This window comes from Pongo pygmaeus, chromosome 9, assembly GCF_028885625.2.
Source record: "Pongo pygmaeus isolate AG05252 chromosome 9, NHGRI_mPonPyg2-v2.0_pri, whole genome shotgun sequence".
NCBI lineage: Eukaryota > Metazoa > Chordata > Mammalia > Primates > Hominidae > Pongo > Pongo pygmaeus.
In genome coordinates, this window is record NC_072382.2 from 70,100,372 (window position 1) to 70,116,403 (window position 16,032).

Genomic DNA, 16,032 nt, shown 5'->3' on the forward strand with positions numbered 1-16,032 from the left:
GCGGGGAGGTGGTCAGAAGTATTTTCTCTTTGGTGAGGACATTGCTGCCAAGGTTTCAAGGTACCCCTTATGCTCTTAGAGGGTGAAGGGACTCTTCCCTCTTTGGATCCCAGAAGGAATAAGCAGCATGGGCCCAGGATGGTTTGGGGGAGCAGCAGCTGATGTTTATTAGAGACCAGTACCCCTATGCCAGATCTTGGGGGCTTTGCCCCCGGAATCTTTTGCTTCAGCTTCAGTTGTCGCTGTCGAACTCCGAGGATAGACCCTGCAGCAGGGGCAGGGACATGGAGTGCCCGTCGGGGTCCCTGGGGCCCCCACCCTGGGCTCCTGGTGGAGGGCTGCGGGGGCTGAAGAGCCAGTTCTCTGCCAGGGTTGGGGATAGTCACAGCTTGACTCATGGCTGGTCTTTCCCCCCCCTAGCTTTTCCCTCTGGTCCTCTGTGCCATCCCAATCCCCTTACTAGGGCCTCCTCATTCCATCTCACCCTCCCCGGGCTCCCTCATTCCATCTCTTTCACCAGAGCCCTGTGCTGAGTAATGGATTCCCCACATACTTAATTCTCATGCCTTCTCCCTCCTTCACTTTGTCCCTCCCATCCGTCTCATCATCATTTCCCCTAGTAGTACCTGACAGTATCTGGGGCCCCCTCCGGAAGGGGTTTCGGCCCTTGTAGGAGAATCTGGTGGGTTTGCCCTCTGGCCCTTCCTGGGGAGGTGGCGTAGGTGGGGCTGGGACAGGTGGGGGCACATCAGCAGCTTCAGTTGTATCAGCAGGTGCTGATGTGGGGGCCAGAGGTGGCATGATGCTGAAGTTAGGTCTGACCCAGTTGGCCCCATGGGGCAATGGGTCTTTAGTCAGAGGCTTCTGTGGTCCCAGCACGCCCTTAGACTGCAGTGAAAACTTGAGGCAGGAGAAGGCAACAGGTAATGACCGAAGTAGCCGGAGGAGCTGGGGCTCACGGGCTGTAGACATCAGCCCCAGCTGCAGCCAGGAACAAGAGAAGACCTGGTAGATGACATAGACGCTGTGGGTGCTTCGGAGCCAGGGAAGAGTCTGCTGTAGGCTCACCTGCCCTGGTGGCAGCAACAGGAAGGCAACCTTCTTGCGCAGGCCACCCATATGTAGGCGGATCTTGCAGGGCTGTCCATCCAACATTCGCATCTCTTCATAGGCTATCTCTGCTCGGCCATTTGGTGAGTATTCCCGAGTGCAGTGGGCGAAGGCACCCTCAGATCCTGCCTGCTCCAGGAGGCTTGGTAGTGGCCCCACTGGTTTCAGTGCCCTCCGGCCCTGCCGACCTGGCAAAGCCAGGCGGGTATGGGCTGGGCGGGACTGTTTTACCAGCACACCCAGTAGGTCATAGCAGGCTGCATCTGACAGGAAAGGTACTGCTACTGCGTTGGGCCCAAAGTGCTCCTCGATGACCTGCAGGTGGCCAGTTTATAGGTCAGGGACTTAGGGTCAGAAGTTAACTGGTTGCCTACTTTAAATTGACCCCCAGGTTCACTGTTCAGTTACATCTCTATAATGTGTTCAGATTTATGCTTTCTGCCTATCTCCCAGCTCTCCTGCAGCAACACCTTGAATGTTTGTGTGTCAAACTATCTAGGTACTGGGAAAACATAAAAGAATGAGACTTTGTCTTTGCCCTAATATAGTTTAGTCTACTGGAGAACACAAAAATGTAAACAGTCTGCTATGTAAAATATTAATAGAGAGCAAGGTGTGAAGGAGACAAGAAGTGCTTGAACAGTCTTTACCTTTCATAGAAAGAGGATCAAGGGAGGTTTCTAGGTGGTGATACTTGAGTTTTGAAGGAATTATCTAGGTAGGAGAATGGTCAATTCAGGCATAAGAGTCAGTCGGTGAAAAAACTTGAATTTACAAACCAAGGGGGGCACATTTAGGAACACATAATTTTATATTGCTTGTATGTATGGTATGGGGAGGGAAAGGCACACAGGAACTAGATTATGAAAGGCTTGTGTGTATATCAAGTGAGTTTTGTCCTGAAGGCAGTGGGAAGCCGCTTGAAGGGCTCTGGGTAGGAGGAACAGGATCAGGTGTTTCTGAAAGCTAATTTTTATTTTATTTTTTTTGAGTTGAGTCTCCTTCGTTGCCTAGGCTGGAGTACAGTGGTGCGATCTCGGCTCACTGAAACCTCTGCCTCCTGGGTTCAAGTGATTGTCCTGGCTCAGCCTCCCAAGTAGCTGGAACTACAGGCACCCACCACCACACCTGGCCAGTTCTTTGTATTTTCAGTAGAGATGGGGTTTCACTCTGTTGCCCAGGCTGGTTTTGAACTCCTGAGCTCAGGCAGTCCGCCTGCCTTGGCCTCCCAAAGTGTTGAGATTACAGACGTGAGCCACCGCGCCTGGCCAGAAAGCTAATTTTTAATACGAAGGCATAAAATTAGGGGCGATAGATCAGCTAAGAGTATTGCAGTGCTCCAGGCAAGGCATAATAAGGTCCTGAACTAAAATAGTGGGGGAAGATATTAGAGATATTTAGGTTATAGAATTAGTAGAACTTGGTCACTTAGGAGGCAGGGAAAAAAGAATCCTCGGCCGTGCACGCTGGCTTATGCCTATAATCCCAGCACTTTGGGAGGCCGAGACGGGTGGATCACCTGAGGTCAGGAGTTGGAGACCATCCTGACCAACATGGTGAAACCCTGTCTCTACTAAAACTAGAAAAATTAGCAGGGTGTGGTGGCACACGCCTGTAATCCCACTTACTCATGATACTGAGGCAGAAGAATTGCTTGAACCTGGGAAGTAGAGGTTGCAGTGAGCCGAGATGGCACCACTGCACTCAACAGTCTCAAGAAAAAGAGAAAAGAATCTTTAAGGATTCTTCTTAGGTGACTGGTTACATGGGTGATGTCTTTAATCAATAGTAGGTTACACAGAAATAGATTTGGAATGTCCATTCTTATACCATATCTCTTACCTCATAGTATATACCTTCTACCCTAGCTGCAAGGGGTAGTTCTTGTAGGGAATTTGAGGCCTCATCTTTATAATGTTAGTTACAGTATACTTTCAGGGATTTTAGTTAATCTTGTGTGTGTGTGTGTGGTTTTTTTTTTTTTGTTTGTTTGTTTGTTTCGTCATGGCCTTTTTGGGGTTGGTAACCCTGGAAAGTTTATTTCATGACTAATTGGGAAACCTATAAGAGCCTCTCTAGTAATTGTACTTAAGTACGGTTTCAACCCATTCAGGATTTTGTGGCTGACGTTTCTGGTTCTCTGCTCTACTAGGGAGCGAGGGCACACAGAATTTCCTCTTTGGGCATCTCTTATATTTGAGCCCAGTGCTTACAGTGCTGTACTCTACTTTCTACCTCCAGGCCCAAATTTCGCACATCTGTGCCCCTACTGATGGCATTGCCCTCTTTATTGGCCTTCTGGTAGAATTCACCAGTGGCTCCTTAAGGCTGATCTGCTTTTTCTACAAAGCTGTTTTGGAAGTACTGCCTCCTAGCATAAGAGGAAGGTAGCTAACTATGGAGTTGCATCTGCACCTTGGATAAGCTGAGGTAGCTTGTAGACTACTGTCTTGTCACCTGGCTGAAGGAATGTTCTTCTGTGGTCTGCAAAAATGTGGTTCTTTTGTGGTCTGGCTGAAGGAATGTTCAGCCTGAAGGAATGTTCAGCCAGAAGGAATGTTCTTTTGTGGTTCTTTTGTGGTCTGGCTGAAGGAATGTTCTGATGTTCTTTTGTGGTCTGCATGGGACAGTTTCCCATCATTCCTTCTCCTTTCCTTCACTGGAAAACACTTCCTTTTGGGTGCGGCTCTGAGAAGGACCAGTTGCGTTTCCAGAGGAGAGAGCAGAACACTGGTGGGTTGACATTTTTGGATGCAATGCTTTGCCCCATGACCATGAAATCAGAGGCACCAAGCATGACATCAGAATCTCACACTAACTGCTCCTTTGGTGTCAAGGATCCTGCACAAATAAGACAAATGAGAGTGTCTCTAGAAGAGGCCCCTCTGATAGGAGTGTGACATTTAAAATACCTGGTGCTTATTATCCAAGTTTCTGCTAAAAGGGTGAATCTCTGGTTTAGCTGGAGGCTCTTTATTCCCCATATGCTCTTCCTATATGCTGACAGGCATTAAGTTGCCTAATTCTAACCCTCTTTAACCTTGACAGCCCCAGTGGTTATCCTAAAATAGGAAAAATAAGGAGCTCGGTTCTTTGTTAGGGAGACTGTGTTCTTGGTAGAATCACTATATAAGACTACTATGTGCTCCTACTGAACTTCTGCTTCTGGATAGAAATTATGTGGACCTTAGGCCCACAAATTTAGGTTTTCCAGGGGCATCCCAGGAAAGCGATGGTGGAATATTGTTTTCCTAGATATCTCTTGGTTGCTTCGAATTCTGAATGTGGAGCTCTTGAGCCACATTCTGTTTAGCCAAATCTTTTTACCATATGTTCAGTAAACTGTCAGTGGTTTTGGACACAGGAAACCAGGTCACTTAAAGGTGACCTAATCCTTGAATTTGCCCCGTAATGCCAGTGATTTATCCTGCATATCTCTACCCCGATTTTCCTGAAAATTTTCAATTTAAATAGGATAGTGAGTTTTTCTGATACTCAGAGATGGCATAGATTTCTAATAGTGGGAGACTGTGTTTATTTTCAGTCTAATTCTGCTTGATCTAGTCCAGGACCAACCTTCTACACTGCTGAAACCAGTTGTTCTAATACTTGGGAAGACCTTGAGCTCTCCTGTTTTTGCTTCCCTGGGAAGCTGGCCTTTGTGGTAAGCAGCTACCCTATTTGGAATGGAAGCAGCATGCCATTAAATCTTCTTTGAGTGTGGTAGGCACTGCTTTAAGATTTTTTTTTTTTAAGCCTGGTAGGCTGACTTCTATGAATGTTTTAAATTCACCTTCCTTCAAATCACATAGAATCTGATTCTAAATTCTCTAATCTGAAATTTCCAGTCTGCAGCTGAAAAGTGATTTGGTAGGATTTGTTGGATATCTGCAACTCAGATACAGCTGAGATTGTCCTGCTCCTTAAAATATACAAATTTGCCTCAAAATCCAAATTTCTTATTTTGTGGAAGTTAGGGTGGAGGAGATCTGTGAAAGAGTTTCAGATAAAGTTCAGATTCTATAAGAAGCTGGTTCTATAGGAAGTCCAGGTTCTAAGACTATCCCCTATATCTCTTTGGCTTTATTTTTACCACTGCTTCTTTGAACTCTGCTCTAGAAGATTATTAGGAGTTCTCAAATATGAGTTGTTCTTTTTCCTCTCCTTGTTTTCACAAATACTCTACATTTAATTACTATTAAATTACTATACACTCACCACCCCCATGCTCATTAGTTCAGGTATTTATTAAGCACTTTTTATTTGTGAGGTTCTCCTCTCCCTTTTTGTGTGAATAACTCCTGCTTGCCTAGCTAGAATGTCACTCTTTCCAGGAAGCCTTCCTGATCTCCTGTCTCACCCCTGACTTAGCGTGTCTCCTCTTTGCTCATAATTCCCTATACATTGCTTTTCAGTGAACCTTTTTTACTGTTTTTGCGGTTGTCATTAAATGGGGCAGTTCGTGCCAATAACTTTACTGCAGTGCCTGGCACATATGGAAGCAGTGAGTAAATGTTGGTTATTATTGTTTTCAGGCTTCCCACTCCTTCCTACTCACAAGCTGCTCAGACCCATGCAGGTCACACTTCGTTACTTCCTCTTTAGCCTCCTTACTTTACCTACCTTATCCTTGATGAGGGTCCAGGTGGCATCAGCTTCATCCAGTGTCAGCAGGTTGGGGGTACCCACCAACATGGTGGGGTATGGGAGGGATTGGGCAGGGCAGTGGCTGCTGCAGGAACTCCAGGCGGCCCAGGGAGGTGAGACCTGAGGTCTTGGGCCCTAAGCCACTGCATGACATCATAGAGGTCCTGCTAGATAATTGTGCCTTGGATAGGGGGAGGAAAGTGACTTTCCTAGCTTCACTGCAGTCTGTAATTCTTACTCTTGAGTCACCTATCCATCCTGCATTAGGGGAAGAAAATGCAGGTGTCTGTTAGGGTGTGTTTGTATATGTGTATGTGTGTGTGTAGTTCTTGGTCTGAGTTCTTTAAGGAAACATGATCAGGCCTCTCCTCCCTTCAGCAGCATCTCTGAAGCAATTTACTATCTTAGCTGCAGATGCTTCTCTGAGAGGTTGGATTGGGGTCCTAAAGGACATGGGAGAAATACAGTTACGAGCCACATAACAGTGTTTTGGAAAATGATATGTGACTGACAGTGGTCTGACACCATAAGAGTATAATGCCATGTTTTTACTTTACCTTTTCTATGTTTAGGTATGTTTTGATACACAAATACCATTGTGTTACAATTTCTTATAGTATTCACTACAGTAACATGCTGTACAGATTTGTAGCCCAAGAGCAATAGGCTATACCTTAGAGCCTAGCTGTGTAGTAGGCTATACCATCTACGTTTGTGTAAGTACACTCTATGATGTTTGTGCAATGATAAAATTGCCTAAGGATGCATTTCTCAGAACATACCCTGTTGTTAAGCAATGCATGACTATATAGATCAGGGCTTATACTGAGAACCAAGCAGTGGTTCCCAGCCTTGGCTGCACTTTGGAATTGCCTGGGAGCTTAAAAATTACTGTTGCCTGGATCAATTACTGGTGCCAGAGATTCTGATTTAATTGATCTGGGGTGTGCCTGGGCATCACAATTTCTGAAAGCTCTTCAGGCAATTTTAATGCATAACTTAGGTTGAAAACCATTATTAATGGGTGGGTTGCAATTGCAATGAAAACCAGGTGTGTGTAGGAGGTTGCTGTGCTGAGCAGTGTGACAATGTGGAGGGTAAGAATATAATTGGGATAATGTTGCCTTAGTAACGAAAGAATTTTCAGGAAGCCAGAATTACCCAGGTAAATTTGAGGAAAAATTTCTTCCTGCTCCACTCCCTGTCCTAGGCTGATTTGTGCCTAGTAGCTAGATAAGAGCTGGAATATTAGCTATGTGTTATCTCCTTTGATCTTTGTCCAGAGATCTCAACTGTGTTTTGCTAAAGAAGAACCATTCTAGAGAGCCTTTCCTGTAGTTAACTTTTCTACTCCATACCTTATCTGTTCAAGGAGTCCTTTCTCTGAGTCCCTCTGGAGAGTCTCCTTTGTGCCCAGGAATACCTCTTGTGTGTAGGAGGTATCCTCCCCTAGCCCAGCCCAGCATAGCTCTGTAGAGCAGTCCCACAAAGTTGGCTGTCATCTGAGCTGGCTGAGGTGGTATGAGTGGGGGCATAGGCAAAGGTCCTGCAGTGGTGGGAAGGAGTGTTAGTAAAATTTTCCTAAAGGAGATGTAACTGGCCTCGGGAGGGCAGGTTTCCTTAGATAGAGCTGTGGATATGGGTGCTGGGTCTTTGAGCAAAGGTTTTACAGTGGGTGTGGTCCTATTTTCCAAGAGAGGAATTAATATCAAATATTTCCAGGAGAGGAATTATACCAAATATTAATGTTGAGCTCTTTTGTGCTAGGGGCTATGCAAAATACTTTGAATTCATTATATTAATCCATTTGGTATCCTCTTGAAGTAGTTACTACTATCATCTCATTTTACAAGCAAAGAAACAGGCTCAGAGAGGTTAAATAATTACTCCAAAGCATATGGTGAGTTTATAGAGGATCTAGGATTCAGGTAAAAGTCTGCTTGACTGAACCTTTAACCAACGTGTTCCTTTGGCTCACTTTAGGGTGTGGTGGGAGGAGTGTCTGCCAGATGGAAAGTACCAAGTGGTTTAGTGAAAAAGAAATAGGCAGGATAAGAGAGGAGCCACGATGGGCCAAATCAGAAACCCCAAGTTTCTTATTAAGACAAGTTAAACCAAATTCTTTCCTTTAGCATATTTTGATTATGGTTGACAAAAAGAGGTCACCTGGTGTAGTATAGCTGCACCTCTGTTCTCTCCAGGAAAGAATTCTGAGTGAGGCAGGTGGAGATAGAGCAAGAGAGAGACATACACAAGGACAAGAGACGTAGATATGGGATAAAACTGACAAATGGTGCAAGGAGACAGAGATGCAGTGGTACAGAGACAATGAGAGTGACTGATAGAGAATGGTGTACATCCAGATCCTGAGGGTATTCCAGAATGAGAAGGGGAGGGATGAGGTAGGTGCAGGGATGGTGAACTGTGGTGACTTTACCACTATGCAGTCTATGCATATAGCAAAATTGCACTTGTACCATTCGAATTTATACAAAAAAAAAAAAAAAGGACGAGGAGGATCTCTTTAGGACTTTTGGGAGAGGGGCTCAGAGGGGAAATTGTGACTGAAAACTTCTGACTGATTACTCCTCAGTTAGAAGCCCATACATTCTTCTGCTGCCTGATTATCATGGTTCCCTAGGATCCCTAAATTCCCTACTGATCTACCCCAACACTAACTAAGTCGGTCTTTCCTTTTGACTCAGAGAGAAACTGAAACTAAAAGTTACGGAAGGAGAATGGATGACAAGTGGGTCCTGGATGGAGATCATGAGCCTAAGGGCTGCGCTCTTTGGGTCATATCTTGCTTATAGGATTTGCCTCTGGTATGGCATGAGAGACAGGCCATCTGCAGGGTATCTGAGGGTGATCTGAATGGAGAGCATGAGGGGAATAAACAGATGGATCTTTTTATCCAGAGAACACGAGGTTCTCAGTATAAACCTGTAGGGCAGTATAGAATAGTATTGACAGCAAAGACTTTAGAGTGATAAAGAGCCCTAACAAGTCTCTTCACGTCTCAGACTTCAAGGATAATCACACAGACCCCTCATACCTTATTTGAAACTTTTAGGGACAGATATTTTGGAATTCAGTTTTTTTCAGATTATAGAAAAGGAATATAATATATATATCATATATTAAGGAATACCCCAGTGGGATTCAGGACAGTGCCCTATAATCAAACGCATCAACATTTCTGAAGTTAGATGTATGAACATTTACACTAAATAAGATAAATAAAGATTATAAATAGGATCATGATGGTTGAGATGTCAGCTTTTGGGCCAAAGTTATAGAAAATATTGTTTCTTCAGAGTTTTATTTTGTAATTATGGATGAGGGATTATGAGCTTATAATTAATTCTCAGGTTGTCATGAGGAATGAGAGTGTGGTAAAGCTCTTGAAACACATCATATGGTAGGTATGTAAGCAATCTCAATTTGGAACAAGATACAAATGTCCAAGGGAGTGGATTTTTAGCTTGAAGGAAGAAAGTTGCTACAATGGACAACGTACAGCTCTGGAACCAGCTACCTTGAAAAGTTGTGCACAACCAGGGGTTGAAGGTGCCTTAGAAGAGAGTCTTCCTGTGGTGGGAGGGTGACAGAATTCATTGTTTATGAACGTTGGCTGCAGATGATTTTCCTTTCATGTATCAGAGGGGAAAGGCAAAAAATGGTATACCTGTATGTATGTGAGACACAGGATTATCACACATATATTTATTTATAATCAATAAATATTTTACTGCATATATGCTTGTTCACATCTCAATTATTTTCTTAGGATAGACTTATTAAGGGGGAACTTATTTATTTTTGAGACAGGGTCTCACTGTCACCAGGCTGGAGTGCAGTGGTGTGATCACAGCTCACTGCAATAAAGGGGAATTTAGAGTAAGAGAAGGATATGAACATCTTCAAGACTTGTGACTCATTAGGATTAGAATTGTGTCACAGTTATCTGCAAAATCACTGCTTGGAGGCCAGTTAAACCCAGAACTTCATGAAAAAAATTAGTCTTGAGAATGAATGAGCCCACACTTAGGTTGACTGTAGATTTCCTCTGTATCTACTTGCATGCAGTGTGATGATGCCGCTGAAAATCATACAGAGCTTCTGGGCTCTTTAGTCCTTGTTATTGATGACCTGCTAAGACCCAGTGTGGCACTGGAGATGGCATCATCTGCTTTTTCTGATCTGCAGCCTCTTCTTCTGTGTGGTGTTCCGTGGTCCATCTTGGTCCAGCTATCTGTGCTGAGTGGACTGGGTTGCTCCTGGCTTCAGGTTTTCATGGCTAACTCTAATACCTGTGGTTATGATTGTTTTCCTGGAGAGCTTGGGTTTGCCTTTGCAGTCTGCAGCTTTTTCTGATCTCATAATGGTGACTCCCTGCCTTCTGTCGGATTATACTTATTCTAAGCTCCATGATGGTATTAAAGACCTTTCGTTATGTAATGTCCCTTCCAGTGTGGTGTCTTAGCTGAAAATGAATCCCCTGTTGGGCAACACCAGCACACTTCCTGTTCTTGCTGCCCTGGCAGTTACAGAAGTGTGAAATGTTTCATTTCTTCATATTGCACTAACGTGCTTCTAATGATGTTGGCCAAGACAAATGGGGGTGCTGATGGGGATTTTATTTGGGGATTGTACCTTCTTGTTGAGGGTGCACAGAAGGGCAGATTGACAAGAAACCATAGTAATTCAGCCTCAGGCAATCAGATGATGTGGCTGCAGTGATTTTCTGGGATATCAACATTTCTTTCAGTGGACCCCTGACCTCTGCAGCTGCAGTCACAGGGGAAGAAGTTATAGCTGTTAATTTTGGGGGCTTTGGTGGGAGTTGGGGGAAAGAAGAATAGTAATTACACATGAGACCAAAAGAGGATTCTTTGAATTTGAAGTGGCCAAACTGGTACCACAGGGCACATTATCAGACGGTAGGAGATTAGCCTGTATAACTCATTTCCTGAGGGCAGTCTGAAAACAGAATCTGGCTCCAGGAGTAGAGAGGGTTGTGATTTCAGACAGGCACCCAAGCACTTGACTCCAGGGACAGCGCCACCCTCTGCGGCAGTGCCAAGCACTTCCCTCAAGTTTGGGATCTATAGAGGAGCTTTTGTGTGGGAACATGGGCAGACTTAGGTTGAAATAATGGAGGTGGGGAGCAGGAAAGGGAGTTAAGTTAGATCTTGTTTATTATGGTCCTTCACTAATTTTTCCTGCATGGTAGTGTAGCCCCCTGACCTCTACCTCCTGCCTCCTCCCAAGCAGAATACATGTTTAAGTCAAAGTCTACAGATGCCAGTGTTGCACATAGTAGGGACTCCACAGCAAGTACCTCTTAAATGATGGTAACAGTCATATGCAGACAGTGGGATGGAGGTAACATAATCCACACCCTCAGACTCCCCTCCGATTGTCCCCTCACCTCCACTCTTAGGCTCCATTGTTACCACTAGACATTACAACGGGCTTTTTCTGAATGTGAAGGTTTCCAGGTGTCAGTCTCTGATCTGCTTGGTGCGGGCCCCGTAGATGAGGGGATTGAGGGCAGGTGGCAGCAGCAAGTAGATGTTGGAGAGAAGGATGTGCACAGGCTTTGGGACAGTGTGATGAGCAAAGCGGTGTGTGAGGTAGGAGAAGAGACCAGGTATGTAGAAGGCCAGAATGACACAGATGTGAGAAGTACATGTACCAAAGGCCTTGGCATGGGCCTCCTGGGTAGGCAGCTGCAGCACAGCATGGGCAATGAGTCCATAGGAGCCAGTGATACCCAGAATATCCATACCTGAGATGGCCAGTGAAAGTGCCAGACCATATAAGTTGTTGGCCTGTGTGTTACCCACCACCAGTTCTACCACCGCCATGTGTGCACAATAGGTATGGCCTATGGTCTTGGCTTGGAAGTGCTCAAACTTTGCCACCAGCAGTGGGAAAGGTACAACAATAGCCACAGCTTTCAGTGCCAGTGCCAAGGCTGCATAACCCACACAGGCTTTGGTGACCAGGACAGGGTAGTGCAGTGGACGCCCTATTGCCGCAGCACGATCACAGGCCATGGCCAAAAGCACACCTGATTCCATGGCAGTCAGTGCATGTACAAAGAACATCTGGACCAGGCACACAGCATATGGCACAGATTGGGGCCCAAGCCACAGCACAGCCAGCAACCCTGGGGCTATAGATGTGGCTAAGCCCAGGTCTGTGGCTGCCAGCATGGCCAACAGTAGAAACATGGGCTAGTGCAGTGTGGAGTCTATCCACACCACTGCCAACAGTGCTCCATTGCCCAGCAGGGCCAGCAGATAAATGGGCCCAAAGACCAGTGTCAACCAAGTCTGGGCACTTCCTAGCCCTGGAAAGCCAGTCAGTATGAAGAAGGTTGGGCGTAGGAAGGTGGAATTGAGTTGCAGAGTTTCTGCCATTCTGTGGTGGGCACAACTTGAGGGCTCATGGGGGCGTGACTCCTGACAGGAAAGACAAGGGGAGAGATTTTGGGGGTGTCACAGTGGCACAAACCCATCCATGGCATATGTGTAGTAGTGCAGGGCTGGGAGGATCACAGGTTTATAACTTTTGGTTAGGGGGGTTTGGGTGGATAATTAAGGTCGCAATTCTAGCTAAGATAGGAGAATCCTTTGCACCTAAAAGTCTATACGTATTGTAGTGGGAGGAAGGGGTAGTGAGGAAGAGGCTGCCTGCTGCAGTGGTTGGTATAGATAGCCTGAGAGAGCCTTCTAATTGGATGTCAGCAGAGGGTGGAGTGGAGATGAATACTTTTCTTCCTCAGGGTCCAAATAGAGTCAGTCTCAGTCTCTATATGAGGAGAAAGCCAGTGCTGGGGGCAGGGTGGGGAATCAGGCTTCCGGCTGTCCTGTCCCTGCCTGTGTATCCTTGGGCAAGATCTCTGGACCTCAGCTTTTTCAGCTGTATAGAGCTGGTGGGTACAGTGATATTAAGGTTTGCCCAGCTCTGAGCAATTGCCCATTCTCGGCACCAACCACCCAGGAAGAGAGGAGGCAGAGTAGAAAGAAAGGGAGAAACCGTAGTGGGAGGCAGATGGAATCTGGAGTGAATCTGGGAGCTTGGTGTGGCAAGGGAAAACTTGCTGGGTTTTTGGAGTGCAGGGTGCTTACATTCTGAACTTGATGCTGAACACCAGCTGGAGAGTTGAAGTTGGGGCTGGGGAGCAACAGAGAGAGATGGCAGTACGAAACGGGACTTTTCTTCTCCGTTTCCTTTCCTTCTTCACGATACAAAAGTGGGTCCCACTAGAGTCTCATTCCTGGCATGCCAGAGGGCGTGGAGGTGACATAGAGGGAGAAAATGGCACTCAACTCAGAGTAGCAGCCATCTGAGGAAGAAGCATCTCTGACATTGGAGGAGGCAGGACAAGTAGATTGACTTAGGTGGGACCTAGCCCACCTAAGAAGCTTAATACATGTTGAATGGATAAATGAATCTGGAAGAAATCACCAGCAGAAGGCTTGACTGGGAAAGATCTCGAGCACTGTGTGTTGGCAGCTGCTTTTCGCTTTAATCAGTGCCTGTGGGGCTCTTTATGTGGCTGTTGTACCTGCTTCCCTCAGGGCCTTTCTCCCTCCCACCTGTGCCACATTAACTCTTTTTTGTATCTCTTTGCTCAGTGCTGATGGGCTGGTGACTCAGAAAGTAGAGTAAGGAGGCAGAGATGGGGGCAAGCCAGGAAAGAGACTACTAGGTGGAAAGATCTGGGCAAGGGACACTTTCTCAGGGAGGTCTTTGCTGGCTCACTGAAGTCCGGGAGAAAATTTCTTGCTTTATTCTTTAATAGCATCTAGCCCATTCTGTTGTAATTTCTTGTCTCTCAATTCCCCACTAGACCAAAAGAGTTGCACATACTGCTTTTTATTAGCTACAGTGTCTCTACTGCCTACCACAATGTCTGGCATGTAGTTAGCTATGAATAAATATATATTGCTTTTAATTATGGGACAGACTGCTAGTCCAAACAGCCTTTGTTGACTAATAGGGGCTCCTACAGTTTCAGGAGCTTTAGGTATCCATGAAGAAAAAGAGTTATTTACCATCAACCACAAGTCTACTGAATACAGTTTTTTCTATTATAAGGAGACATATACTTAAACTCACCACACTATGTAAAGTCATACAATAAAGACCACAGGGCCTATTGGAAAAATGAAGGTAGGGGCACAACATTCAAAAACTTCATCAGTGACACATTTAAAAAAAAGATGGGCTGGGCACAGTGGCTCACACCTGTAATCCCAGCACTTTGGGAGGCCAAGACAGGAGGATCACTTGACCCCAGGAGTTTGAGACCAGTCCGTGCAACACAGTGAGAGCCCATCTCTACAAAAAATTTAAAAAATTAGCCAGCCATGGTGGTGTGCACTGGTACTTCTACCTACTCGAGAGGCCGAGGCAGGAGGATCACTTGATCCCAGGAGTTCAAGGCTACAGTGAGCTATAATCATGCCATGCACTCCAGCCTGGGTGATAGAGTAAGATCCTGTCTCTGAAAAATAAATACAATAAAATGAAATTGGGCAGAAAGTTGTAATACCAGTTGTGAATGGGTGTGGCTCATAACACAAGTGGTGAACTGAAGTAGCTGATCAATGTTTGAGGTGTGTGCATGTGTGCATGTTGAGCTTTCTTACTCAGCTCAGTTCAGCTGGGTTCAGTTTTCTGTGTTCACCTACTTTCTTGGAAGTGGAGTTACATGCAGGCAACATGAAATTCACATTATTCTCAGTTCCCTAATACATATGTCAATTGTCTTTGAACAATTTGTATTTCAAAACTAGCATTATAGCAGAACTAGTTGAATCTCTTTTCTGCCTGGCCTTGTGTCATATGGTGAGAATACAGTGGCAATAACAAGACCCTGCTGCTCTCAAGGAGTTCACAGTCTAATGGACACAGTGATCTAAACAGTTATTGAAGGGTTGTTAAGGTAATTGCCTTAACTCAAGTCAATACCAGATACGATGGCAGAACAGAGAAAGAAGACTTTCACTCTTCCTGGGGGAGTCAGGGAAATCTCTGCATCATAGTAGTGGTTAAAAGTCTTGTGGAGTTTCCTGTCTACATGACTGCTCTAAGCCTTAACCTCACAACAGTCGTTTGAGGTGAGCACAATTCTTTCTTCCATTTTACAAAAGAAACTAAGAGATAGACGTTAACTTGGCCAAGGTCATATAGCTAGTAAATAGCAGAGTTAGGATACTAACTCAGTCTGGCTCTAGCATACTTGCTCTTAGCCACTACCTCAAAAATTGTAGCTGAGGTTTAGAACATGAGTTTTTAGAATAGTTGAAGCAAAATGCACCCATTCCTGGGAGAAGGAGTTCAGGAGATTTTGGGATTGGCAGGTGATCCTAGGATTGCTGAATGGAGAGATGTACAAAGAGCTGTAATTATTTGGCAGTAAATGGTGAGCTGTCATCAGTTCAGGGAGGAGAGGAGTACTGAGCAGGTGGGAGCAGTGGTTTAAGAGCCATGAAGGAGAGGGTTAGGAAAAAATGCTCTTGGCCTCAAGAGAACACTAATGGAACTTTTGGCTGTCTTGGACACTTGCTCTTTGTGCAAAGATTGTTTGTAAGATAAATTACAGAATCCATCAGCCCCAAAAGTCCAAATTTGAAGTCATTAGGTTCTTGGAAATCTACTGCGTTATGCATTTCCCATTCTCCAGTAATCCAAGATAAACTGGGAGTTATCATTGACTTCGTCTTTAGAAGATTCCTTGGTTAGTCTCCCAAGCTCCAGTTCATACTTACAGAAGCTATCTAAGCACATCTTGGGAACCAACTGGCTGGTCTTTTCCTGTGACATTGACCATTAGAGGAGGGGATTTGACACCTGTGATCTGGGGGCTATATACAAAAGCCTGCTCCCCAGAGCAGAGTATCAGCTCTCTGTGAGGAGTTGGGTGGGGTAAGGAGAGGGGAGGCTTGTTGGATTTCTTAGTTGCTCTTAGACTGACAAGAAAAATAGGATAGGAGGGTTCTGTCTGGAGACTGACTCTGATTTTCTCACATTTTTGGCTAATGCAGCTACCACAAACATCTATAGAATAGGGTTCTTAGATAACAGCTGGTTCTATGTGGGCCTGTTCTATTGTTTTCCGCTTAAAATGATCCATGAGCAAGAACACATACGAGTAGCTTATCACTTTACATGATAGATTACAGATTAGAAATCTCGGGTCCTCGTGGTGTCATACAGCACTAAATCCTCTTCTAGAAACCTACTAAAGCAAAC

The 16,032-nt window shown here is 45.1% G+C and overlaps 2 protein-coding genes across 2 annotated transcripts; both read right to left on the bottom strand.

Annotated features, from left to right (window-relative positions):
* Window positions 1-139: 139 nt before the first annotated feature.
* Window positions 140-5,903, bottom strand: C9H11orf42 (chromosome 9 C11orf42 homolog). Its single transcript, XM_054438626.2, has 3 exons — window positions 5,734-5,903; window positions 627-1,425; window positions 140-363 (listed from the first exon to the last, which is right to left on the bottom strand). Exons 1-3 carry the CDS (start codon window positions 5,803-5,805, stop codon window positions 233-235), a joined length of 1,002 nt encoding a protein of 333 aa, XP_054294601.2. The 5' UTR covers window positions 5,806-5,903; the 3' UTR covers window positions 140-232.
* A 5,322-nt stretch (window positions 5,904-11,225) lies between these two features.
* Window positions 11,226-12,196, bottom strand: LOC129008844 (olfactory receptor 52W1). Its single transcript, XM_054441287.2, is given in 1 exon segment — window positions 11,226-12,196. A coding segment is annotated over 1 exon segment (963 nt). The 5' UTR covers window positions 12,189-12,196.
* Between the last annotated feature and the right edge of the window lie 3,836 nt (window positions 12,197-16,032).

Coding starts and splice junctions, on each gene's coding strand:
- C9H11orf42 (XM_054438626.2), bottom strand. CDS start 5,805: ATGTTGGTGGGTACCCCCAACCTGCTGACACTGGATGAAGCTGATGCC. Junction 1,426..5,733: donor GGACCCTCATCAAGGATAAG/GTAGGTAAAGTA, acceptor GGCCACCTGCAG/GTCATCGAGGAGCACTTTGG. Junction 364..626: donor GGGGCCCCAGATACTGTCAG/GTACTACTAGGG, acceptor CAACCCTGGCAG/AGAACTGGCTCTTCAGCCCC.